We start from the raw sequence: 26,111 nt of genomic DNA, 5'->3' as shown, positions 1-26,111 counted from the left end.
ATAAATCTGATTGTGATAGAGGCAAGTGGTCTCAATACTAATCCTAAATTATTTTCACTTATCTTATCTGCGCTTATATTGTATCTACTCATATCAGTTATATGATAAAGTATTACTATTTTGATGCATGAGCTGTAATTTCAAGTGTTCAGTTGAATGTTCATCTATTGTCTACATAAGAAAAAAGTATGTAACCCTGCAACGTGTGTATAGTAGGAATCGAAAAAATACAAGTTTCTGTCATGGCCACCATAAACAGAGTGTACATAGTGTTGGCGTTTATTTTCTCTGGAATTGCTGTAATTTTTAACATAGTGTCTTTGGCTACCGAACAATGGATACGAGGTGAAGCCACTTGGGTCAATGCAACTACCGACATTAACTACGTGTACTATGGCCTGTTTCAAGGAAATTACCAGCGTAATGCCCCTTTTTCCATTACTTACAAACTAACTGGTAAGGAATCTGTTATTTCAGGATAAATTGCAATATTTGAGTTTTATAGCAACCTGCAGTTTTCAACATAACATTTGCGCCATGTTGTGTGGTGCTGATAGTAGTGCAACAGCCACCTTGCTAGACAACCTTTATAACAATAACATTAGTACATCTTATAGCATGGATAATTGTCCTACAGTTCTAAAGTTCACCTACAACTATAAGTCTTTTGAAAATTTACCTTCTTCTCTTCGGACAGATACGGTCAACTATGGTATATACAAATTTCAATCTGGGTGATTCAACACAATAATTCTAATTTTAGTTACTAGTAAACATTTCATTAATGCCGGGGTATGGCTTAGCACGTTGCTGTTTTTGATCTTGGCCATTGTAGCAGGTTTAGTTTCAACTACTTTGGCTTTGTACAACACGGTGGATAATCCTACGGAATTCTTTTTGAGGTTTTTAGTTAAACAGTTTTTAGAGTAGCATAAGTAAATATTTTTTTTTAGTGTGAAGAGTCTTTTCATTTACAATGCGACCGGTTTCGGTTGTACGCTTTTGAGCATGATTTTATGGGGAACCATGTACAATTTGCTGATTTTCCATAACGTGGCTATTTACGACACCATAGTAGGCAGTATCACATCGGACAAAACGGTTTTTCTCGGTTACTCTTACTGGTTTGTACTGAAAGTATTTAAATAGTACACTCAGGTTGAAAACATTCACGTTAACCCACAGGATTGGGTTTATTTCCTTAACCTTTTATGCTGCCAGTACAGCAATTCTTTACTATAGAGAATATTTGAACGAACGGGATCCGAGAAACCAAAAAATTGGATTGGACGCCGATTCAGCCGACGCAAATTTGTATTTGTACTAAAACTGAACGAATAAAATTAAGATTAACTTAAAATAATTTATATTATAAGATTGATTTATATATAAGTATTTACACAATGGCTTGCCCAAATAAAATTAGTAAGTCTTCTTTTTTTAGATCCAATAATAGGCTATAGTTACAATATACTGTACACATTACAAGTACTGTCTGAAATAAATACCTTTTCCGTAAAAATATCAGTAAAGCATAATGGCCCCATTAGTTTTTTCTTCCAGAACTGGAATAACAGTTTCGGTTTCCTTTTCGCTGTTGGCGATTGCAATTAAAATCACATTTAGCAATCCAGCACCAGCAGCACCCACAACAAACCAAAACGAGTATCCCAATTCGGCCATATTTTCGGACGTCCATTCGTTACTGAGATCCTCACGGGACAGTACGTTGTATTGGATTTTTGAGTAGAATTGTCCCAGCCAGAAGGCGACAGCGCTCATTGAGAACCCACCTACGTTTTTTTTTTGTAAATTGCACCCTCTGTAGAATTTTAATGTAACACTTACATATCAGCACGTTCCAGAAGATTAGTCCGGTAATTCCTACCAGGCACCTGTAGGAGTTGGTAGCCGTATTGATAACAGCCAAAATGGCGCTGATAATGGAGACTAATAGTCCGAGGCAAATGGTTCCAACGGTTCCTATCCAGAGCCAATAATTGAGAAACTCGGGTTCATTTTTTATTGTTTGGATCACTACAAGAAAATGTAAAGAGTGAAAAAATCAAGAAATGTCGTGAATTTATTAACATTATTACAAGAAATCATTTTTCTATTCTTCAAACGGTATAAAAATCTCTTGCTTAGGCATGTTTACTGGTTTCAATTAACCAGGTTTTCACAAAAAAATAAGCCCCAAAAAAATGTTTTCCTAACATCAACATCGTATATAACAGTTAAAAACACAAGTTAACGACCATTATCTGTACAGTTATAATTTAGTAAAGACACCCATTTTCGGGCAATCTAGAGCTGTTTGAACAATATAATGTGGTTTAGTTGCGCCACATGGGTGTTTAACGTTACCTCACCTCCGTGTGTAGATGTGAATAATAATTGTATAAGCATTGTGCAAGAGCTGTATCTGTGTACAGTTCATTACACAGGTGTAAATACGCAAATAGAATTAAATCAACCTTGTACCTACAAGCAATCACGGCCGATTGATTTGCGTATCACATGAACTGAATCGAACCAGTAAAAGTCGCATAACTGACATTCTTTAGTGGTTGATCATGTTTTGACCGAGAATTAAGCTTTTTAACGAAATTGCAATATTTGACTTTTCTGAAAACTAGAAGGAAACAGAAGGTTTCTCTTAAACAGTTTAAAGCTGAAAAACACTAATCTGTTTATCTAGACAACACTGAGAATTTGTTCAGCAAAATGTTCTCAAGAATTTAAAACCTGAAAAATCTTAAATAGTCCGAATGTGAGATCTTAAGATTCGGTACTTTTATATAGTTTGAAGCCTCAGCATGATACTTTACGGTTAAAGAACTTGTTAAAATTACTTTATTAGAAGACTTTGACCATTTAGGAAGTCATGAAACCAATCTATTTCTACAGATGAAAAGGTTATACAGGGTGGTCCAGTTTTAAATGTCAATAATTCACCATTCGATAGCCCATCAAATAATAAGTTAACATACATTATGTGATTTTCCTGAAAAATGCTTCTCAAAGAAAATACAGTCTATAAAAGTTCAGTTTAAAAAAATCGGTTTCTTATCATAACTATCAGGCCCGTTGGAGCAATTTTAATCAAATTTATAATAAATACATATGAAATTAATACTCATTATGTGATGTTAATGACGTTTGTCGAAACTGTCCAGTGGTGTAAATACAGGTTTTAATTTTTTTTCTCTGCATCACTGGATATTTTTAAAAAATTTCAGTTTTCTTTTACTTGTTCAATTTGACAAAATAAGTATCCCTTATAAAATTCTGATTTGAAACTTTGTTTACGAGATAATTCAGTTATTACGTTCAAAGACCCAAAACCAACCCAACCCAACTTTGTCTTGAAAACAGTGAAAATTGACTTAAGAAGCTTAAAAAATGTGTTTGTAACCAGTTTTCACAGTTTTCAGACAAATTGAAAGACTTTAGCATTGACAAATGACTTGGAAACTGTGAAAATTGACTTGAGGCTTAAAAACTGTCTTTGTAGTCAGTCGTTATAGTTTTCAGATAAGTTATAAAACTTTAGTACTGAAAATTGAATTGTACCCATGAAAAACTACTCTGAACCAATAAAAAGTGACATCAAAAGCTTAAAATTTGCATTTGAAGTAAGTTTTCATAATTTGAAAATACATCTCAACATTTTAGTCTTGAAAATAGTCTTAAATACAGGTTATTGACATTAGATTCATGAAAATTGAATTGAAGACTAACTTTTCAAGTTTTTTTTTGCTTTGCTTTTCATTTTCTTAGAACTCTGGACTATTTTTGGGGCTTTAACACTGCTTTCAGCTTGGAAAATCGAGTTTTAGGGTTGTCTTTACCAAGTTTTTACATTTTTCATAGGCTTAAACATGCCATTTCACGCTTTGTCAGTATTAAATTGACTTCTAGACGCTTCACTTTGCTTTAAGGCTGAAAAATCGAATTTTAAACTATTTTTTATAGTATAAGTTAAGTTTCTTACACTATTTTGGCATACAAATATTAGTCTTAAACACGATTTTTTTAAACTGAACTTTGGTGGTCTGTGTCTTCCTTAGGAAGCGTTCTTCAGGAAAATGACATAATGCATGTCAACTTATTTTTTTGATGGACTATCGATTGGTGAATTACTGACATTTAAAACTGGACCACCCTGTATAGCTATTACGTACATACCATCAATGTCATAAGTTCGCCATCCATAAGCCACATTAAGTTCCTTTCTGCCGTCAAAAAGTCCAAAATGGATTCGTCCATCGCTTTCCACCGGGTTCTTGGATCGTTTCGCCTTGGCCTCGGTCCAGTGTTTTGTTCCCAAACTGGCCAGCATCAATGCAGCCGCTGCGCATGAGACGAAGAACGTGCAGAACACTATACTTTTCCTCACAAAGTTCGACATTGTCATTTGCCAGACTGATGTTCATCGGATGTTGTTTTATGTTCACCTGTATTAATACGAATCTCAAATTATATGATACTTACTTGTAAAGGTTTGGCGATGTTCTTAATATAAGAATTTCTAATAAAATCGCCTGGTTCTCTTCAAAAATAAAAATCTTTCTATTTATCACGTTAAAACAAGCTTATTATCATTATGGTTTCATCATATGAAAAATGACAATTATTAATACTCTGTTTCAAAACAAAACAATCACAGAACTATAACACTGTGACCGCACTAAATAAGCTTTTTGTTGAGTAACATTCATAGACGGTGTCGTCGTGACTTAGGTTTAATTAGACCGAATTAGTTCTTCAAAATATACATACTTTTCCTTTTTTTCAACGGAACGAATTTCGGTTGAAAAATAAAAGTTTCTGGTAGGTATCGTTCAAAAAGCTATACTTTCACGCGCAATTTTGTCAGAGCGATTATTAACGGTTTTGGTGGCTAGTGAAAAAGTAAATGAGATTTGCAGGTTTTTTGTGCGATTTGTCATCGAAAATTGCATTACGACACACCACTAAATCGTTTATATGCCTATTAGAAAACTAGATTTAACGATGATGGTTACTAACCTTTATTATGAGTTCACGTAATCAGACTGGAGTGGTTGAACACCATCTTCGAGTTGGAGAGAATTTACATTAAACACTGTTCCTGCATAGTTAAATCCGCACAATACAAACACGAACCTTGGATGGTTATCGTTCGACGTTCCGGTTTTTATCCCCAACGGTCAAGCACAAAATCACTGAACCAGAAATCCTTGCTTGCCTATGCGTTCGTTTGAGTCTTTTCGACTCAAACAGTCTAAAAGAAGACACCTTCACACCAAAAAATTAATGTTCAGTAAATTGATGCATCCGCATACACTAAAACATTCACAGAACGACCTCGAATGCCGTTGAAAACAACTCGCGCAAAGACGTGTTCCTCGAGTTTTCGCCTCGTATTTAGGTTAAGATCAAACGACGAGATGAAAGCTGCTGGTACTGGTACCACCGACGGTTCTTCTAAAATCGAGCCCAGTTCGCGCAATAAAAATCCACTGACCTGGGTATACCTCTGGTCAACGACGCTCGTCGGCGTTCGTGCGCTTTCGTCACTCTTTGGAAAAGTTCATTTTAATGTCACTAGCAAAAAAAGTAAATTGAATAAAAGATGAAAGTTCCGATGGCGTGATGACCAGAGGTGCCGTGCCGGAAATGGGTCTTCCGTCATGTCACCGGATTAATTGTTTATTTGTTTCCGTTATGAAAGGGGAAAAAATGTCTTGTGCAGACCAAATTGTCAAACTATTTTAACATTACTCCCACACTCCCCACTGTAATTTTCCTGTTTTCTTAACAATTAAAGAACAAAATACACATTTTTTCAGAAATTTATTTTAGGTTGAACAACCCAGTTCAGTTGCAATATCATTTCTATGCTTTACAAACCTCAGTAGCCTGTAAACAGACGAAGGAGTTACTCCGGGAATTCTGCTGGCTGCGGCAATCTGCAAACAAAAACCATAACAGCAAAGACAAAAAACAAAATATAAACTAATAACCGTTTGCGGTTGTACAGCAATCAGTTTTTCTCTCTCTTCCATGCTCAAACTCAGCGTAGATGAATTGTAATTCAAATCTCTGGGCAGCATCAAAGCCTCGTTCTCCCTGACCTATTGAAATTTCAGTTAAACCCTTTTTTTTTAACAAATGCTAAAGAAGCATCTAACCTCTTTAACTTCCTCAAATTGTTCCACAATCGCATGTTCGTATAGAGCCTCAATATGAAGGCGGTTTACCAAAGGCTGGTCATAAGTCAAGTTGAGTAACCTCGGTTCAACTGTTGCCAATAAATTAATCGTTATCTGTTCCTGGTTTATATCTATAAACTCCCATGCACTTTACAAAGAAAAAACAAAAAAATAACTTTAAATTATGGTCATAAATGAGAATTTAAACCTTCTTTGTTCGTTGTTTCTACTCGGTGAGAGTCCAAGAAGCCTGCGCCATTTGCTAGCTGGAAAGCTGATGCTTTTTAAAAGTTCCACCCCATCTTTAAGTTTCTTTTGGACATCCACAGTTTTTTGGTAACGTTCTTTTGATACACAACCGGCGGCGTAACCTTTCGCTGTTAAGCGTTGATCTGCGTTGTCCGGTCTTAAAGTTAATCTTCAAAGGAGAAAACAAAAATAACATTTCTCGGAGCAATATTCGGATATACGCACCTAAATTCAGCCCGACTTGTAAACATTCTGTAAGGTTCTGTGGTGCCTCTTGTAGTTAAATCATCGACCATTACGCCTATATAAGCTTCGGTTCGACTGAGAATCAGCGGTGGAGAATGTAAAGCCTTCATAAACAAATTGCAGCAATATTCTTAACAGAATTTTTTCTTAATCACAAACCTTGGAAGCGGCATTAATTCCAGCTAAAATCCCTTGAGCTGCCGCCTCTTCATACCCGGTGGTACCGTTAATTTGCCCGGCTAAAAACAACCCCCTGACTCGTTTCACTTCCAAAGAAGGGTCCAACTCGGTGGGGTTTACAAAATCGTATTCGACGCCGTAACCAGGCCTAAGAATTTCTACATTCTCCAAAGCAGGAATAGCATGAACAAGTTGTTCCTGCAAGTCCTCAGGGAGAGTGCAGGACAAACCTGATTGGTTTTAAAATCAAATTTTGCCTTATTAGGGCTAAACTGACTTACCATTAGGGTAGATTACGTTGCTGTTTAAACCTTCAGGTTCCAGCCACAGTTGGTGTTCTCTACCGCCAAATTTGAGCACTTTAGACTCAATACTCGGACAATATCGCGGACCCGTCACTTCCTCAAACACGTGTCGGTTCAAGTGGATGTTATTTCTAACTATATCCTCAATTTTTGTTGTGGTAAAGGTCAAATAACAATTTAGTTGGTCTTTGGGCTGCAGAAAAGTTTCTTTCAGATATTTATGGTTTTCCGGGCTGTTAAAGCACCTACGTCAATCCAAACTGAATCGTTCATAAATGAGAAAGGAAGAGGCGGGTCGTCTCCTTTCTGCACTTGACACTTAGTATAGTTGATAGTGTCAGCTTTGAGTCTGGGCGGTGTACCAGTTTTCAGACGACCCATTTTTAAATTCAGAGATTTTAATGTTGTGGCCAATCCTAAGTGTTAAAAATCCATTATTTTGTTTCACACTGAAGAAGAAGAAAGAGTGATAAAACCATATGTTACTCTGTTTTTAATAGGTAATTTTTTAAATATTGTCATCCACTAAATTTTCCTGATTAAAGTTTTATTTCTCTGTCTTCCTCTTTCAAATAAGTTGTACCTATCGCAGGTTCATCTCCTATCCGCCCTGCTGGGAAAATTTTAAGCCCTATGTTGATCCGGCCATTTAAAAAAGTCCCGGTAGTTATCACCACACAATCAGACCTAATGTGCGTCCCATCATCTACAACCTATTTATGATCAAGCAGCCCTAATTCATTCACCACAACATACTTAATATTATCCCCTTGCACTCTACCACAGTTTGATTATTTACATTCCTATGGTTGTTTTCAATAATTAAATCTTCAACAGGTGCAAACAAAATATCCAGGTTTTTAGTGTTTTCAAACAGTTCAGTTTGCATGTGCTTTTTATACAATTCCCTATCAATTTGAGCCCTGTAGCCCCAAACTGCAGGACCTTTACTTCTGTTTAAAATCTAGAAAAACTGCTAGTATGAAAGTGACCACCTTATTTATTTCAAGAGAAATCATCTCAAGTTGTTTTTTAATCATTGTTCATAATTTTGCATTTTAACTTTTAACACACCTTATACTGTATACCTGACAAATCACAGATTCTACCACAAACTCCATCAAGGGCATCAATTTCGCGCATCAAATGGCCTTTTCCAATTCCTCCAAATGATGGATTGCAAGACATCTCACCTAGAGTTTTATTATATAAATAACAGTGAAAAAAAAACTAGACGACTTCAGTTAAAACCTTACATTCTACGCATGTACGAATACATAAAAAGTAGTAAAAAATAGCATTTTGAAACCGTAAAGTAACCAACTTACCAACAGTGTCCCGCTTGTGGGTTATTAGTAAAGTCTGGCACCCCATACGGGCTGCCGCTGCACAGGCTTCAGCCCCCGCATGTCCACCACCTACCACTACAACGTTGTACTGTTTGTCCTTTGAAAAGCCGGAAAAGTGCCTTTGAAACCACTTTTTCGGGGGTTGTTTACAAAATATCAGTGTTCGTACACGTAGCATATTGACAAATTAACGACTAAAATTATTTTTCCTATACAATAGTAGGCTTTACGGTGTGGTTTACCCAATTCTATGCAACAATTAAGTTAGAAACTAAATTTTTATAAAATTATAAAAATAACAACATACAATAACCTAACAATAACAGATTACATAACCTTATTTATTTCCAAGGTCACTCTCCATGGTTCAATTCTTATAATGATCACATGATATCTTATTTGCTGGGTATGTTAGTATCAGCTGACTATCTTCCTTACCGACTCATTTACAAAATTTTTGACATTTGACATTCAAATTGTTGTTTGTATTTGTTTTGGTCTTAGAAATTGTAGAATTTTAAATTTTAGTATTTTACTTTACTGTCCATTTTTTCATTGACTAGGACTACTAGAAGTAGTCAACATTAGCTATTCAAATCATTAACTGAAAAAAAAAACTGACTGAAGACTTAAATTAGGAAACAAAAAACTCATTACCAAGTTTCCCTTGAAGGAAAACGAACATGACTGAAACACCTGTGGGAAATGTGAGTGCTGATCAACTGGATGAAGAAACTAAAGAAAAACTTAAAGGTGACACAATTGGAGACACTCTGTACAGTCAATCTTTTGCGATCAAAACCCTAATGAATTTAAGTGATTTAAAGTATACAGAAGATGAAGAACAAGATTTGTGCTTTCTTTGGGACATGACTCTAGAAAAGGAGGTTTGCAAGCTGCTGTTTGATTTACGGTATCCTTCATTGGTTGCAGCCGCATTGGAAAATTGTACACATGCCAGGTTTGTAGAGATCCTGATTGGCATACTAGGAAATATTCTTTTGGCTGACTGTGATCAGGCTATAAGTGAAGAAGACATTAAAATTGTACTGAAGGAGTTTAGTACAGATGATTCTGCTGTGTTAATTCAGTTGATGAGATTTATTGAAGGTGTTGCTTACAAATTTCCTGAGCATATTGTGCTGCTTGGACCTGAGCTGATTGAACAAGTGCAGTTTATACTAAATTACTCTGAAAATTCTGAGTTGATTACACAGACCATGCAGGCTTTTATAAGGCTTACTCAGGATTTTAAATTGGATAAACAGTATGTTAGTGGAGCCTTATTTAAATCTGCTATTGAAGGGTTTGACACTATATTCTCACTTGATAGTAATAATTTTGAAGTGGAACTGGACACAGAAGAAACTAGTAGAGTAGTGAGGACATTCTTTAATCTGTTATCAAATATTTGTGCCTATGCTGATAAATACCATCATGATGACAGTATTGCAGATATTATAAACAAGTCAGGAAAACTTTCATTAATTATATGCAGAATTTTAAAACACATGTCAGTGGAGGAGAATTTATTTCCAGTGACTCCAACTTTTAATGAATGTGTGTCTGCTATTACAACAATTGTAACTACTAGAGATGTGGTTCTGCTGCAAGACTTGGAAAATCGTTTTTTTGAGTATTCATTCAAACCACTATGTGAAATATTGTACTTGTTGCATTGTTGTAAATCTGAGGTGCTTGATACCTTCAATCTAGTACTAGAATTGATAGCTAATATTGTTCAGTTACTTGATGAGGATGAAGTGTGCGTTTGTCTAGGTCATTTAAAGTACAAAAAAGGAATTGTGGTGTTGAATTCCTTAAAGGAAATCTCCCGCTCTTTGGATATTGATATTTCTGATAAATTGAAAGCTCTTTTTGAAGGATTTAAATAGATTGCAGTTTTTGTGGATTAATACCATTATGAAGTACATAATCCAGTAGAATTTGTGATTTATTATCTATCTAATGGAGTTTATTTAGTTTATAGTTTTTGAAAGTTTGTTTAGTATTAAAGTTTTTCAAGTATGAAGTAAAATTTACATCTTATTTAACCCTTTAGGATTGAAAAGGTGTAGGGAGCTTGAAGCGAAAAAAGCCTAAATCAACTAGTTCTTTCTACAGTTTATAGATGTCGGCACCATCTTTACATACTAAAACACTGTCAGCAATGTTTAATGTTTATGCGGCATCGGCGCAGGTTTTCTTTCTGTCCTCGTCTCTCTAATGGAGGTTAAAGGTCCCTTCAGAACATTCACATTTGTTTTTGTCGTCGGTTAGCCTGAACCTGAAAGCAGCTCTTACCGTAGCCCGGATACTGTCGTAGCGCTTTTTGATTCTTTGTCTCGGAAGTGTTGGCCAGCCCTAATCCAACATATTTTGACTGAAAAGTAGCAGCGAGAACGTTTATTTATGTCGCGAGTGTTCAGAATGTTGTTTTTGTTCGGGGGTTGGGGAGATTAATCGGATTGACCGAGAAAAAATAGAACCACCCTTCGGAGAAACTGTTTTGGGTTAGTGGTTAATTTGACTGGTTTTGTGCCTTGATTTGGCTGTTTGGCTTTTTGATTTGGATTTAACCGACTACAATGTAAAGAAACAGGTAAGCTTTCCCACAAACTTTTCTAGAAATTTTCATTCTACTTTGTTTCTATATCTGAAATATTTATAATCTTCAGTGAATTAATAATATAAGTAAGTACAGATTTGACCCCAGAAGGAGATAAATTTTTTTTGCAATTTCAATTTTATTTGTACTGTAAACAATGTAAAATATAAATGAAAATGACAACAGCTCAAACAAAATTAGGGCATTTGACACATGTCATATGGTGCATGTCAAAAACATACCAATGGAAATGCCATTATTAGTTGGAAAATGGTGGTTTCTATGCAACTGTCAAAATTTCACAATTTTTTTTAAATGTGTATGTAATAAGATTAATTATTCTTTTTTTGTTGATTTGTATCCCTTTATATGCCTGACCCTGATTATTACCATTTTCTTCCAAACTCCCTACCCTCTTCATGTTTAATAACTTACTGGTCTTAAGCTTCTTGTGGCTTTTGGCCAGCTCATCTTTACCACCCCAGTGCATCCTTTTAAACCTTTCAGGCAGTTCTAGTTAATTTCAAAACTAATTGATGGATTAAATCTGAGTTATTAAGAATCGTTTCCGTTACATTATCCACCCGTACCAATCCGATCCAGAAATAGCGCAGGGATCAATCCGAATTATTCCAGTTTGCCAGACCGCGGCGGTGCACACGTGCACACAGGAGACGGCCCGTTTCAAATATTCCAATGTGTATCTTCCCTTTTAAATCTAGTGGAAAATAGTCTTTCCAGGAACAAAAAATAACCTCTCCCGTTTTCCTTTTTCTATGTGTTTGAAACGGTAGGCAATTTGCACGCCATCGTTGACTGAAACATTGGAACCAATCCAAAAACGTTAAACTTGACACGATTTTCGTTGGTCAATTGCGAAACCGGCCACATTTCATTGTCATTTAGTTGGAGGCCTGTTTGAATAATCATAATGCTTGTAAACAGTGCGTTAGTCATCATTGTGTATTTGAACAATTTAGACTGGTATACCTAATTAAATACATATTTGATAAATGTATTTTTCTATACCAAATGACAGGCTGAACTGAATTTGGATGTAGTTTACACAATCACTATTAGAAAGATTAGATAGAGCCTTATTATTAAATATTTTAATAAATAGCCTTTTTGTTTGGAACTGCCATTAGTTTCAACGATTTACTAACAGCTTCTTTTGGAAATACTCAATCCAACTTCTTATCAGCCTGTTCTCATCCACTCCTGAATGAAGGCCTCTTCCATATTTTTCCATTTTCGCCTAATCCAGTTTTTTTCCATCAATCTTCTGGATGTCGTCACAGTTTGAGGTCTGTCGACACTTCTTTTGCACTCTTTCTGGCAAAGATGGACATACAAATTAACTAACACAGATGAATCAGAGAGAAGCAGGAGGATCAGAGGGATCTTTATGAAAACGAAATTGTGCTTCTATTAGTTATTTTATTTCTCACATAATAAGCTGAAAAGCTCTGCTTTATCCTTAAATTTATTGGAGGTTCACTTAGTTTTCACTGACCAGTTCAGGTCTATGCAATTTTGGGTGTGGGTGTTAATTGGTCCCTGAACTTCTTTGTTAATTGGTTTCGTTTTTAAATAATGTTCCTCATTATAGTCTTCTATCATCTCCACTTATTATTATAAGCTACCAGAGGTTTAATACAGTTTATACTACTTTGTTCTTTTAGGTTTGCTTAACACCTCTACATCACCTGTCAAATAGAAAGTTCATATTGGGCAATGTTTACAGATAAATCCAGACCGTCATAAATCACTGGAAGGTGTAACAATAGGGACGTTAATAATGGTTGATGTCGATCATCTGCTTATATGTCTCTGCGCTCTATATTATCGAGATGGATGCGTCTCCTAATAAGGCTTTAGAAATGATTATTCAGCTTTTGTGTAAGCCAATCGATTATCCCTGATGATGTCTGATAAACCTTTCTAATAAAATCTCCGTTGCCAAGATATTATGATCAGTGTTACATTCGATACCTTGCATAATTCACGTTGGCCTCGTATTTTAATGTCATCGGTATAGTGTGTATGTTGAACAGGAGGAGAACCATTAATCTAAGGTGAAGATTACTTAATATTCGTCTTGACAATATTCAGTCTCAAGGTGACTGAATAGCGTAAAAGTGACTTAATAGCCGTCGAATAGTTGTAAAGTTGAATTGTTCAGTTCAAGAACAATTTCATTCATTAAAATGGCGCTCAAATTGCCCACTGATAATTAACCTGCCGACGTAATTCGGACTTAATTAACGTCATCGGTTAAGTTCAATTATCGTTCGCGTAATGATCGCCTTAAAAAAATAAATACCGCTTTTTTTTCGTTGTGGATGCTTTTAAGATTCCATCGGCGTTTAACAGTAATTCAGTCGACTGTATATTTTTAGGACGTCGTGCGTCAAACCACCTATGGAACCTGTCTAGACCATTTGGCATCAATGTATTTTCAAATGTTCACTCATTAATTAAATCCCAAATTTATACTGGGAACTAAAACATTTTAGAGCACACGTTCCAGTTTAAGTTCCTGTTTGTAACTTTTATATTTTGAGGGTCATTGACCGTTTGGGTGTCATTGTCATAGCACTGACAGATGACAGATAACAGTCAGTCAAAGTGTGAAATCAATATGGCGACTGTTGAAATATACGCCTAGTCGATGACCCCGACTGTTTATATCTTATTCCAACATTGATGGATAATATCTTATATTTTCTTTTACAATTTGCTTGTAAATTAACTCCCATGAGCCAAAAGTTTCAAAAATATATTTAAAATTGGCAAACAAATACGATTGACAGTAATTTGGAGAGTTTACAACATTGCTTCAAGATGACACTCCTCATAGGAATAAATGTGTGTAAACTGACGGTTTGTTTGTCCTTCTCGAAGTTTGTTTAGATCGATGAGCCCCTCCTAGTGTCAATAGAGCACAGTGACCTTTATTAAGTCAATTAACAATTTTAATGGCTATTTTATTTATCTTTTATGAAGTTTTTTCACTCACACTTTAATGAAATATTATAGTAATGGTGAACGAAATGTCAAAAAGATCTGATGGACCATTTTTGGAAGGACATACACATTAAAACATTGATAAAGTTATACGAAAACTAATATTTTGATAACTACTATATAGGTACTCAAGAAACAGGTCAACTAACGTTTCTACTTTGATGTGATTTAGTTTGGAATTGCCTTACGGCTGTTATGGCCGCTAAGGCGTGCTTTACTGCACTTTTCCTGTATTTGTTGAATTACAAGACACAATAATTATTTTAATTTTTTAAACATGTTAAGCGGCATTTCATTTGACTAGAGACCGAAGTACTGTTTTTCCGGCTCTGAAGTTTCCGCTCGTCCATAAAGCACCTATCGTCAGCCAACCGTAATGAATAGCAATGGGTTAATTAAATCTCTTGTTTGGTAAAAAATCAAGTAACTAATCGTCGCCTGTTGAATGTTAAGCGACATTTAATGTGCGCTTCAGTTTGTAATCGATCTTTAAACGTACCATTAAGATCGAAAAAAAGTGGAAGTTGAACAAACCCGTTCCAAAATCTTCGCCATTTTGGTTTGGGGGTATTTCCTACCTGACCATGGCTCAACCCGCTTGTGATTCAACTAATTATTATGGTTTCTGTTTATTGGGAAACTTGCTTTACTGGCTGGTTGATTAAGTGAAACCTTAGGAAAACATTCACGCTAATTAATAAGCACTAGGAAGCGCTCAAAGTGATGTAGAGTTGTTCTACTTACGCAACAGAATCCTGGAAAAAATCAAGCGGGTTTAAGTCTGGTCATCGGGAAGTCCTACTCGTCTGTTTTACCGCTATCAACAAATAAAACTGCAGCTGGTATAGTTTGTGTGCTGTTTATACTTGATACAGACCATCAACTGTTTCCGTCTGAAATTTGTAAATTTTTCGCGGCCGACAAATGTACGATTCGTCCTTTATTTTGTACAGATATGCCTGACCTATTTTTCAAAGTGTAACTTTTGTCATTTGCATTCTCCTGACGATTACATGCACTGAATTAAAAACGGACACGTTAAGTGGGCGTACAAGGTGAAGCCTTAATTTGCTTTCGACGAGCATTTATACAAAGTTAAAACGGACACGTTCTTTTACCTTTTGATACGCCACACGTGTATGCAAATCTATTACACTTTGTGTAGATTAGTGGCCTGAAATGGTTCACGAATACACCACTTGGCGTTGCAATATCTCTAAGCCTAAAGATGAATGGTAAAACACATTAATGAGTGATATTTATAGCAGCCGATCCGTTTCGTAACCGTTTAAATCCTGATATGTCAAACAAACGGGGTTCAACCAACTAATAATAGGTTCCCACGCGAAAAACCAAAATCCAACTGTCATCTATCAATTTCAATCTGCAAGCTCAAAGTAGTGTGCCCTATCAGTGCAAGTTGAACAACCGATAACGTTGCACTACATAAATGTAAATCCAACAAACCTAATTAGTTTATATTTATATTTAATTTAACACCAACGAAACGAGTTTTTATGTTTACGTGCCGTTTTATATACTGGGCACGTTTATTTTCGTTCCTTTTAACTTTTTCTGGTATCACCGAATGACTTTTCTCAACCCAAGAGTTTTTAATCTTGAAAAAAGTTTAAGCAAAGCAAGTCTACATGTGCAGTATCAGCATCCCAACAGATTGACGCAAATACTGCACATGTAGACTTATTAAAGAATATTTCAGACAACGGTAAGTATCGTTATAGTAAGTAGACAGATGTTATTTAGCCGCTGCCTGATTGGTGTTAAGGCACTGATTATTTGTCGCACCTACTATGGACACAACCACTAAGAGTAAATTGTTTCTGGATGAGATTTTCTATTACACTCTTTAAGTAAATCAAATGAAATAATCTGCCAAATCCTTTTGGAACGTGCATTTTAAAAACAGAACTGATAATGGTTCCATGAAACTAAATGAAAACTCCCACTCTGACAAGGAAATCAATTAACGTCCCACCCGTTGATCCATTAAAAGTTATAAAAGTGCCATAATGGAGGTCAAACATTGCACATTCTTGAAAAATATGGTTTATTATTGCGCTTTTGCAAATTAGTTTCGTGTTTACGATGTTGCACGTTTATCGGGCAAAAATGTCGTAAAATGCCCACGGAAATAGATTTGAGACCGTACATTTTTTGAAGCACACTATACATTGTATTGTCTAGAATACAGACATTTAAATTTGGTAGTGGATAATATCATATACACCAGCAGTGTTGCCAAACGTATTTTCTTTTTCGGGGTAGAAAAAGACGATCAGGCTTCAGACCAGACCAGAATGAAGTTTCGGTTTGTTATCATTGACAATGTTGAGAAGTCAAAATATTTAATGACGGTAGAATAATCAGTCAAAAACGGTAAATCAAAATATTCATTAATTTTACATTATTATACAGGGTGTCTTAAAATAGTTATCAAAAATATTAATCATTGATTCTTGCTATAAATAATATAAAAATCGTACTTCAAAAATACAGATTTTTAATTTTTTTAAATAATTATTGTTAGTTCACGCGGTTTTAAAGGATAATTTAGCTAAACAGTCACGTGACCATTGTCAAAATCATAAATCTCAAAAACACTCTTTATATCGAATACTGAAAGAAAACGTTTGTAAACCCTGATTTTTGCAACTTTGGTTGGTAAACATAGTTTGACAGTTTTGACGTTAGTGACAGTTGTCACGTGATTGTAGAACACTATTTAGCTAGACAGTCATGTGACAATTGTCAAAATAACTGTCATAAATCTCAAAAATACGTTTTATTATCAAATTCTGCAAGAAAATGTTCCTAAACCCTGATTTTTGCAACTTTCATAGTTTGACAGTTTTGACATTAGTGACAGTTGTCACGTGATTTTATAACACTATTTAGCTAGACGGTCACGTGACAATTAGCAAAATAACTGTCATAAATCTCAGAAACACGTTTTATATCAAATACTGCAAGAAAACGTTTCTAAACCCTGATTTTTCCAACTTTAGAGCATAGTTTTACATTAATAACAGTTGTCACGTGATTGTAGAACACTATTTAGCTAGACGGTCACGTGACAATTGTCAAAATAACTGTCATAAATCTCAGAAACACGTTTTATATCAAATTCTGCAAGAAAACGTTTCTAAACCCTGAATTTTGCAACTTTAGAGCATGGTTTGACAGTTTTGACGTTAGTGACAGTTGTCACGTGGTTGTAGAACACCATTTAGCTAGACGGTCACGTGACCATTGTCAAAGTAACTGTCATAAATCTCAAAAATACGTTTTATAATCAAATACTGCCAGAAAACGTTCGTAGACCCTGATTTTTGGAACTTTAGAGCATAATTTGACAGTTTTGACGTTAATAACAGTTGTCACGTGATTGTAGAACACTATTTAGCTAGACGGTCATGTGACAATTGTCAAAATAACTGTCATAAATCTCAGAAACACGTTTTATATCAAATACTACAAGAAAATCTTCCTAAACCCTGATTTTTGCAACTTTAGAGCATGGTTTGACAGTTTTGACGTTAGTGACAGTTGTCACGTGATTGTAGAACACTATTTAGCTAGACGGTCACGTGACAATTGTCAAAATAACTATCATAAATCTCAAATACACGTTTTATATCAAATACTACAAGAAAACGTTTCTAAACCATGATTTTTGCAACTTTAGAGCATAGTTTGACAGTTTTGACGTTATTGACAGTTGTCACGTGATTTCAGAAGACTATTTAGCTAGACTAGGAAGACAATTGTCAAAATAACTGTTAAATCTCAGAAAATCGTCTTGTTCCGAAAACTGTTAAAATGTAATTCTTGGAAATTCTAGTAAAATGTTGACAATTCTGACAATAGTGACAAAGCGCATTTTTTAGAATCCTTATTAAATTTTCTATTCAGTAAATTGAAAAAGTATATGAAAAGTTTCACAACCAACATAATGGCAATAACATAATTAAAAACGGTAGATTATAGGTATACAAAAAACAGGAGAACGATAGAAGAACTACAAAAACGGTAGATATATCGTTTTGACGGTAGACCTGGCAACATTGGTTGTTGGTCGAATGGTCATCATATTATATTTATCAGCGTATTTTGAAAGAAGGCGAGAAGGTAATATTATTTGTTTTTTTTTTTTTTGTTTCTTGATTGTTCCATTTAATAACGGGGTAGATTTTGATATGAGGAGCGAGCTGGGTGAAGGTATTGGAAATGAAGTAGATCTACCCCAATCGGGGTAGCTTTGGCAACGCTGTACACCAGTGACCCAGGCAGGAAGTAACTAAATTTAAGTGACAAAATCAAATTAAATCACTTACAAATCGAGGCTATTACGGATCTGTGCAGTAAATAAATCACACATCTGTATTCCCTCTTTTAGACGACTGCGTAACGTAAACACAATTAACTGTCATTGTTGTCACAATTATGTTGTGTGTGAGTAACCTCTGACGATGACTACAGTAACGCAATTTGATTGATTACCCACGACGATAACGTTCACATCTAATAGGATTTGTTTTCCTCTGGTTCCACTTAAAAGCTTTTTTTTTGTTAATCAGTTTGAGTGACGTAAAGTCTTTGATATGAGGGGAGATTTTGCCAGACTGGAAGTGAATGCTCACTGAACCAGTCTCACCCTAACCTAGAGAAACTGGTTTTGAAGAAAAAAAACATGATACACAAAATATTTGGACGTTAAAAATAGATATCTCAGGAACGTTCCCGTGTTTATTTCAGTGTGAATCCATTTGGATTTCCACGATTTGGTTTAATGTGGCCAATGTCAATCGAAGGTTTATTATTAACTCACTATTTATTGTTATTATCTAGCCTGTATGTTGCTGGTTTATAAACATTTAATTTTCCTTTACTCACCGTGTTAAGTTAATAAGAAGGGAGCGGTGTGTCAAACGTTTTGCTTTATTAAACTTATCACAATCAGTGTAAATAGAGCAATGCTTGAGTCAACATTATGATTGATTATTATAGTGTAGGCTCAGTTTTATGACAAAAATTACAGATTACAATGATTTTTTCATGTAGGAGAACATAAAGTGATGATAAGTACTACTTAAACATGGGAGTACTTGCAAACAGTATAATCGAGTAACAACGCATGTTTTAGTTAGATCAAGTGTTCAAATCAATTGAACATTTAGTGACTTTATTTAATTGTTTCGAATTTGTTAATATCCATCATAAAATGATTCTAATAAATTTCAACGTATATTAAGTACACATTTATCTTCATATTTCAGCATTTTGGCTCTAGTTCAAATGTCTGTGTTGTGATTTATTTATTTAACTGAAAAATATCTTGTAAATTAATATTTTTTTTTAATTATGATTCTTAATATGATGTCCAATGATGAGTTACTAAACTTTTATTATATTCGACTGACGTAAAATTCCAATCAGGATTACATTGTCCTGATACCATCTAAACTGGACGTGGAAATGCAAATCACGCAATTTAACTCTCTAATTAAAATAATAATGAACCGTTATTAAAATAACGTTTATTTAAGTAGTGAAATAAAAATGACGCCATAAACACTTAATAACGAAGCCTCACAGATGGGTGATATATGTTTGCAAAACATTCATAACTTTTGCCAAATAGTTGCCATAATTTAACGCTTCAATTAAATTTCGACTGTTGTTTATAAACATTCGCCATGGCGATATCAGTTTGTTATATTTTATAATGCAGTTAACACTTTTTGAAGCGATAATAAATACTGTAAATTATGTTGGGAAAGGAAAATGCCTCTAGTGTTAAACTCATAAATTACTGATCGAGACGCCAACGCCCCCTGACTATCGGGGGATTTAGGGCTTGCAATGCTTACATCACTAGAAGGTGCGGCCAATTTTTTTCCTTAATGTTTCAGGAAATTTTACAGTAAATATTTGCACACAAACTAGCGTGGGATTGAGCAAAACTGAGTTATTTCGAGTGTTTAAAAGTTAAATTTAGCTTCTCCAAATTCGTGCGACACTGGAGTTTAAAAGGGCTCTTTCGTGACTGCAACAATGCAAATACCAGGTCGAACTGAGTTGCAAATCCCCTAAGGAAATCCGACTAGTTTCGATATTTTTAGATTTCAGAAAGAGTTGGTTGGCAGCAGTTGTGCAGTTCACCTTATGGGGTCAAAGTCATTATCTTTCTGAACTTGAACTCGGTGCAGAAAGCTTAAAGAGGAGGAAGGGCAATTTGAATCATCATCCAGTCCGTCAATATTATTTTAAAAATAGCCAGCTGATTTCATTTCAATTAAAAAAAACCTGTATGTGACTAAACCACCGTGAGTGAATCATTGGAAACCAACCAGATAGTGTTCAACCCAATGAAATTTTGTTAAATACTGTAGAATATGCAATAGGCGGGTTATTTGTAGCTGAAAAAGTATATAATGATAACTTGGATTGGATAATGAAGTAAACATGATAACAATGCTTTATGGAAAATGTTTCTTTGTAACTAAAACGAATTAGAAAAAATCGTGAAAGGTTGCCTGAAAAAGAACGAGAAAAATAAGAGAAACAGAAGCAAGAATGAATAAAGAGAACAAGAACCAGAAACAATCTAAAAAGGATTCCTAAATTGTTAGGAAAGAATAAAAAGTAAATAAATCAAAAGAAGATATAAAAGTACAGATAAAGTCAAATTTCGGAAGTTTTATTTAGCTGCCAAAATACCAACACATGTTCAGATAACGAGTAATAAATAACTGAAAAAAATAACAAGAAGAAGAATGAAGAAGAAAATGGCGTGAAAAAGCTTGCTGCTATTGAGCTAATGCAAACCCAAATCAATGTTGGTTCTTACCAAAAATAGTTAAATATTATTAAACTGAAACATTTCTTCTGATGTTTGATGATCTTTTTTTGTTTTCTTCCTTCCTATCAGTTGTTTTAAAATGTGTAGTCGTCTGTTTTGTCCTCGTTCCACTATAACCTTTCGCAAATGTTTTTTCTCCTATCAACGATATTTCCGGCCCCTGCGGGTGGTTTATCAGTTCGCTGGTTCGTATTAAAGCGGATAAGCGAGTATCGTATCTGGTCGACAGACATTTGGCCGTATTGTTTGACCATGGCCGTGGAAAATTTGCATAAAACACCCAGATTAGCACGGATCCAGTGCCGTTCCTAACCCTTGCCAACCCCCTGGGGGAATCGATAATCGTTATTTGAAACTAGATAGCAGTGCGAAATTATCAACCGGTTACAACCTGAAGAATCGAGGGGATTACTGAAGCTGAACGTGTTCTAGACAATTTACCGTCGTCCCAAGTTCAGGGTCGAAAAGTAACAATAACACCGTGAGAAACGTGGTTCTTGCATTGCCTTTTTCGATAAACTGCACCAGATAGAGTGGTATTAGGAGCGACAGGAAACAAAAAATGGATGTAATTACTATATTGGATTAAACTAATTAGTTCGGACTTGATTAATGACCGGCTTTGGACAGTTGATTGAGTTAACGAGTTTTAGAGGGTAAATCCGCCGTTTTTCCAGTCATAAAGTTCCACTTTGAGTGCATTTTATCTGGTTATAAAACCGACTTCCGGACGCCGGAAAATGGTTAAAAGGTTGCACCAAACTCCATTAAACGCCATACATGTGTAATAATCATGAGTTACAATTTAGCCTGCTGCTAATCTAAACTCGTCAAATTTACCACAAAATTAATAATAAACTCATTAAACCGAACCTAAATTGAACTTTAGAGCACTAATTCCACCACCTTTGGATTTAGACGAAGAAAACTCTTGCTAGTAATTGATTAGCAGGAAATTACCAGGTCTGAAAGAGCAAATAGGTAATTTCCCCGTACTGATTTAATAATAATGGTAATTTCCCCGTACTGATTTAATAATAATGGTAATTTCGATCAAAATTATCTTTGCTCAAGTTCTAGTGAAGTGAAACGTTAATATTTAGTAAGGCTTTAAGATCCAATATTGGCAAGTCTACTTAATGCGATTGTAAGCGCATAAAATCCAATATTACCATAGTTTTGAAGCTAAATTACACAACTAAGTGAAAATCTGTGTTATTTTAAGTGAAAACCTTGGATTAGGTTTACATTTAGATAGTATAGGTAGGGTTATTGGTGCTACCAGTTAGCACGAATGACGTTGAACAAATTTCTGGATTAAAACAACATTTTTCTAAATGTGTGTTTCACGTTTTAGGAATGGCAGGTTTTTGCTGTTGTCACCCTCATCCGACCGGTCCACGTCGTTCCAAAGTGTCTTGAACCAACTTAGGACTCGGTGGCAAGGTACCACCAAAACATGGATCACAGTGTGAAGGCGATGACGTCGCCGCGGGTTCTGGCACGTGCCCTGAACCCACACCGATTCGAAAACGACGAGCTGGAACATCTTTATCAGCGTTACATCTGCAAGTTGCAACATTCTAGTGTTGCTGCTGTGGTCGCCCTTTTCGTATTGCTGACCTTTTTGCTGGCCAATTTAGGACTGGTGAGTACCCAATAATATCATTTTTTTTAAAATAGCATTTCCCCAGTTTAGCGATCATTCAGACTGCGATACATTTCAAGTAGGTGTAGTTAATGATAGCTTATCTGAAGGCTGAAGCTAAACGTGCATAACCTAAAGAAACAAAGCTTTGATTCACTCCTATTTAGTGTTACACACTTTTTAAATGGGTGAATTCAAGTATGACGTCAGAGTGTGTGTTTTTGAGAGTGTGTGACGTTAAAATTGAGTTTGAATTGCTCTATCGACGCCATACTTGTTTACAACAGCGTCGGTATTTGTATAGCCTGGTTGCAGTTTTAGTGACTTTTGATTGGATTTTGTTGACGTTACAATTGGTTAGTGTTTTGTTCTAGATTTAACTGTTGTGAATAATAAAAGAAAAACCGCCTTGTCAGTTTTGGTTTAAGTCAAGCCTGTTGTTTTTAATACACAACATGTTCGAGGCAGGAGTCGTTTAACCAGAAGATGCATAATAAAACGATGTGTTTACATGCAACGCACGCAAAACGTTACAAGTATAGTTCTTTAAATAATCCTGACGACATGACAGTCAATTTCAAGCTTAATTTGTTAATTTCATGGTTAACAAGTCTATATTTACTGTTTTAATTATTTTAAGACTACTACCCTTTTAGACTAAGTTACGTAATGTTCGAAGATGACTCTTAAGAACAAAACAATATACTGTTTCTTATACTGTCAAACATGAATCTTGCAAGAACAGAGTCCGGCCTTGTTCGGATCATAGCAGGTATTACGTGTGATCTGTCCGTTACCATCAATCAGCAAGCAATTAGTTAGCAATTTCAGCCTACTATAGGTGGCAATTAGACCGCTATACAATTTATGTTAGATGTTGTTCCGCTATAAATTGAAACTGTTGTTTTTGCAGGTATACACCCAGACAGCCAATACTCAAAACGTTTTCCATGCCGCCCACTGTATCCTGTTCGCTTTGCTGCTGGGGTTCCTGCACACCCGATACATGCAGGACGCGTATTTGCTCTGGGTGTGTTACGTGGTGCTCTTCTTCTTGGCCACTTTTTGTGCGTTGGCGCTGCCTTTGTATCCCAGCAGTACCGCTGTCAAGGTAGCCGCTGAAGGAACATGGCAGGTAATTAGAAAACTGACAGCTGGAAAGAGGAATGGAATATTATACAGGGTGGTCCAGTTTTAAGTGTCAATAATTCATCATTCGATAGCCAATCAAAAAATAAGTTGACTTGCATTATGTCATTTTTCTAAAAAACGTTTCCTAAGGAACATACAGTCCTCCAAATTTCAATTTAAAAAATCGTTTTATAGTGTAAAACTGAACATTCAAGACTTGTGAGAGTCCAAATTTGTACCGAATAGTCTAAAAACTTGCTATTTACTACTAGGAATAGTCTTATAATTCGTTTTCTCAGACTGCCATCCTGGTCGAGTGTCTGAAACTGGATTTCAAGAAGTAAAAACAGTCCGGAAATCAAGACAAAGATTGTATTGTGCATGAAACCCATTTTTTACTTCTAAAGATAATCTAAAAGTTGACTTAAGCTAGAACTGACTTTACTAGGACTAAAGAGAGTCCAAAAGTCTATTTTCAGGACTTTAATTGGTGTAGAACTCAATTTTCTGGACCGGAACAAGTCTAGAAGTAAATACAATTTTGGACTATTTCATTTCTATAAATTAGTTCTTAAGACTAATATCGTAGCATTTGGTACCAAAATTTTTTACTTTTATTACTTTACTTTTTGACTTGAAACTTGACTTTTGGAAATAGTCTTAAACTCGATTTTTCAGTCTTAAAAAGCACTAAAAACAGTCTGAATTTCTTAAAGATGCTACAATTTATTGCCCCTATGAGTTTAGTTAATTTAAAAGTGAAGAAGCTTGAAATAACATTTTCAAGACTATGGACAGTTTACAAACTGGCTTTTAAGCCTGATAAGTCAAAAACTTCGTAAAGATAGGTTGTAACACAATCTAGATTTTTAAGAAATAGTTTTTAGCTCGAATTTTTAGCACTGAGGTGTCTAGAAGTCGATTTAATAGTGACAAAGCTTGGAATGCCATTTTAAGTCTATGAAGAATGTGAAAATTGTTTTTTAAATTTGCTGTGTCAATAACTTGGTGAAGATAGTCTTGAAACTCGATTTTCCAAGCTGAAAGCAGTTTTGAAGCACTAATAATTAATAGTCCAGAATCCTGAGAAAAGAAAAAGCAAAGTAAAAGTTAGTTTTCAAAATAATTTTCATGAATCTAATATCAATGTCCTCTATCTAAGACTATTTTGAAGACTAAAATATTGAAATTTGTCCCAAAATTATGAAAAAACTTACTTCAAATGCAAATTTTAAGCTTCTGATGTTTGTTCGTCTGTTTTTCATTGGTTCATGGTCACTTTTTGGTGTTCAAGTCAATTTTTAAGGTTTAAATGTATGAATTTGTAGTTAAAAATAGAGATTCTAGAGAAAGTAGTTTTTTATGTCTACAAATCAATTTTCAATATTAAAGTGTCTCGATTTGCATGAAAACTGGTTACAAACACAATTTTTAAGCTTCTGAAATCAATTTTTATTTTTTCTAAGTCAATTTTCAAAACTAAAGTCTTTCAGTTTGTCTGGAAACTATGAAAACTGGCTACAATGAATTTTTTTAAGCTACTTAAGTAAATTTTCCGTTTTCGGTCTTTGAACGTAATAACTGAATTATCTCGTAAACGAAGTTTTAAATCAGAATTTTATAAGAGGTAATTTCTTTTTCATCGTGAACAGTGAAATTTAAAAAAACTGTAATTTTTGAAAAATGAGAGACGTAGAAGATAAGGCAAAAACATTAAAACCATCTTCCTGTATCTACGGTACTGGAGAATTTTGGCAAACGTCATTCATAATGAGTACTAATTTCATAAGGGCTTGTTCCAAATTTGATCAAAATTGCTCCAACGGTTTGACAGTTATGACAAAAAAACGATTTTTTAAACAGAAATTTGAATGAATGTATTTTACTTAGAAAGCATTTTTCAGTAAAATGACATAATGCATGTCAACTTATTTTTTAATTGGCTATGGATTGGTGACTTATTGACATTTAAAACTGGACCACACTGTATAGGGTGTCCCTGAAAGGGGCAGCAAAGTTCAAATTCAAAATCAATTCAATCAATTTTTAATCGAGAAGTTTTGTGTAGGGCCTAGATGTCAAACATGTAACATGTAGTGTATGATACTACTTGTAAGAATACAAATAAGCTCTGCAATTATCAATTTTTGGATTAAGACAAATATGGCTAAATCGCTTTATTTTGACCCCAGCTAACTACACCAGAGCGTTGTAAAGACCTTTCTGGGAACACCCTGTATATCTTCTGAAGCAAGAAAGTCGAAACTAAAACTGCGTTTTAC

The 26,111-nt window shown here is 35.0% G+C and overlaps 5 protein-coding genes and 1 long non-coding RNA gene across 19 annotated transcripts in view; 3 read left to right on the top strand and 3 right to left on the bottom strand.

Annotated features, from left to right (window-relative positions):
• Nucleotides 1–122: 122 nt before the first annotated feature.
• On the top strand, nt 123–1,522 carry LOC145728165 (uncharacterized). 2 transcript variants are annotated; one of them, XM_081978206.1, is made up of 5 exons: nt 123–456; nt 506–712; nt 764–902; nt 954–1,124; nt 1,186–1,522. In XM_081978206.1, exons 1-5 carry the CDS (start codon nt 243–245, stop codon nt 1,325–1,327), a joined length of 873 nt encoding a protein of 290 aa, XP_081834332.1. In that variant the 5' UTR covers nt 123–242; the 3' UTR covers nt 1,328–1,522. The 2 variants fall into 2 exon arrangements, with proteins under 2 accessions (XP_081834332.1, XP_081834333.1); XM_081978207.1 differs by having other exon boundaries at nt 281–420; nt 478–712.
• On the bottom strand, nt 1,350–5,689 carry LOC145728167 (clarin-3-like). The gene is made up of 4 exons (XM_081978211.1): nt 5,035–5,689; nt 4,192–4,460; nt 1,849–2,037; nt 1,350–1,793 (listed from the first exon to the last, which is right to left on the bottom strand). The coding sequence occupies exons 2-4, from the start codon at nt 4,418–4,420 to the stop codon at nt 1,525–1,527; spliced, it is 687 nt and encodes a 228-aa protein (XP_081834337.1). The 5' UTR covers nt 4,421–4,460; nt 5,035–5,689; the 3' UTR covers nt 1,350–1,524.
• A 135-nt stretch (nt 5,690–5,824) lies between these two features.
• On the bottom strand, nt 5,825–8,868 carry LOC145728158 (5-taurinomethyluridine-[tRNA] synthase subunit MTO1, mitochondrial). The gene is made up of 12 exons (XM_081978196.1): nt 8,509–8,868; nt 8,255–8,373; nt 7,937–8,144; nt 7,764–7,886; nt 7,430–7,596; nt 7,157–7,373; nt 6,855–7,105; nt 6,675–6,799; nt 6,409–6,618; nt 6,180–6,348; nt 6,012–6,122; nt 5,825–5,957 (listed from the first exon to the last, which is right to left on the bottom strand). Exons 1-12 carry the CDS (start codon nt 8,705–8,707, stop codon nt 5,847–5,849), a joined length of 2,010 nt encoding a protein of 669 aa, XP_081834322.1. The 5' UTR covers nt 8,708–8,868; the 3' UTR covers nt 5,825–5,846.
• A 128-nt stretch (nt 8,869–8,996) lies between these two features.
• Nucleotides 8,997–10,567, top strand: LOC145728161 (uncharacterized). Its single transcript, XM_081978199.1, has one exon. The coding sequence runs from the start codon at nt 9,213–9,215 to the stop codon at nt 10,422–10,424; it is 1,212 nt and encodes a 403-aa protein (XP_081834325.1). The 5' UTR covers nt 8,997–9,212; the 3' UTR covers nt 10,425–10,567.
• Nucleotides 10,568–10,745: 178 nt separating this feature from the next.
• rut (adenylate cyclase rutabaga) overlaps nt 10,746–26,111 on the top strand; it is a 30,835-nt gene continuing 15,469 nt past the window's right edge. For 5 of the 13 annotated variants that reach the window (XM_081978179.1, XM_081978181.1, XM_081978180.1 and 2 more), the window contains exons 1-3: nt 10,750–11,131; nt 22,408–22,698; nt 23,612–23,833. In XM_081978179.1, coding sequence (XP_081834305.1) covers nt 22,510–22,698; nt 23,612–23,833 — 411 coding nt within the window. In that variant the 5' untranslated portion in view covers nt 10,750–11,131; nt 22,408–22,509. Of the gene's footprint in view, nt 11,132–22,407; nt 22,699–23,611; nt 23,834–26,111 lie in introns of all 13 variants that reach the window. The other 8 variants (XM_081978189.1, XM_081978185.1, XM_081978184.1 and 5 more) reach the window with 5 other exon arrangements.
• LOC145728171 (uncharacterized) lies at nt 14,610–15,240 on the bottom strand. Its single transcript, XR_014178016.1, has 2 exons — nt 14,912–15,240; nt 14,610–14,839 (listed from the first exon to the last, which is right to left on the bottom strand). It is a non-coding gene; the product is annotated as an uncharacterized LOC145728171 (long non-coding RNA).

This window comes from Ips typographus, linkage group LG4 (assembly GCF_016097725.1).
Source record: "Ips typographus isolate SLU linkage group LG4, UJ_Ityp_2.0, whole genome shotgun sequence".
In the NCBI taxonomy this organism is placed as follows: domain Eukaryota; kingdom Metazoa; phylum Arthropoda; class Insecta; order Coleoptera; family Curculionidae; genus Ips; species Ips typographus.
Note: the sequence above shows the minus strand (reverse complement) of the source record. Positions and strands in the feature narration are given on the sequence as shown.

Coding starts and splice junctions, on each gene's coding strand:
- LOC145728165 (XM_081978206.1), top strand. CDS start 243: ATGGCCACCATAAACAGAGTGTACATAGTGTTGGCGTTTATTTTCTCT. Junction 713..763: donor GACAGATACGGTCAACTATG/GTATATACAAAT, acceptor TTCTAATTTTAG/TTACTAGTAAACATTTCATT. Junction 1,125..1,185: donor TTTCTCGGTTACTCTTACTG/GTTTGTACTGAA, acceptor GTTAACCCACAG/GATTGGGTTTATTTCCTTAA.
- LOC145728167 (XM_081978211.1), bottom strand. CDS start 4,420: ATGACAATGTCGAACTTTGTGAGGAAAAGTATAGTGTTCTGCACGTTC. Junction 2,038..4,191: donor GCGAACTTATGACATTGATG/GTATGTACGTAA, acceptor ATTTTCTTGTAG/TGATCCAAACAATAAAAAAT. Junction 1,794..1,848: donor CTTCTGGAACGTGCTGATAT/GTAAGTGTTACA, acceptor AAAAAAACGTAG/GTGGGTTCTCAATGAGCGCT.
- LOC145728158 (XM_081978196.1), bottom strand. CDS start 8,707: ATGCTACGTGTACGAACACTGATATTTTGTAAACAACCCCCGAAAAAG. Junction 8,145..8,254: donor TGTCAGGTATACAGTATAAG/GTGTGTTAAAAG, acceptor CAGTTTTTCTAG/ATTTTAAACAGAAGTAAAGG. Junction 7,887..7,936: donor GTGCAAGGGGATAATATTAA/GTATGTTGTGGT, acceptor AATAGGTTGTAG/ATGATGGGACGCACATTAGG.
- LOC145728161 (XM_081978199.1), top strand. CDS start 9,213: ATGACTGAAACACCTGTGGGAAATGTGAGTGCTGATCAACTGGATGAA.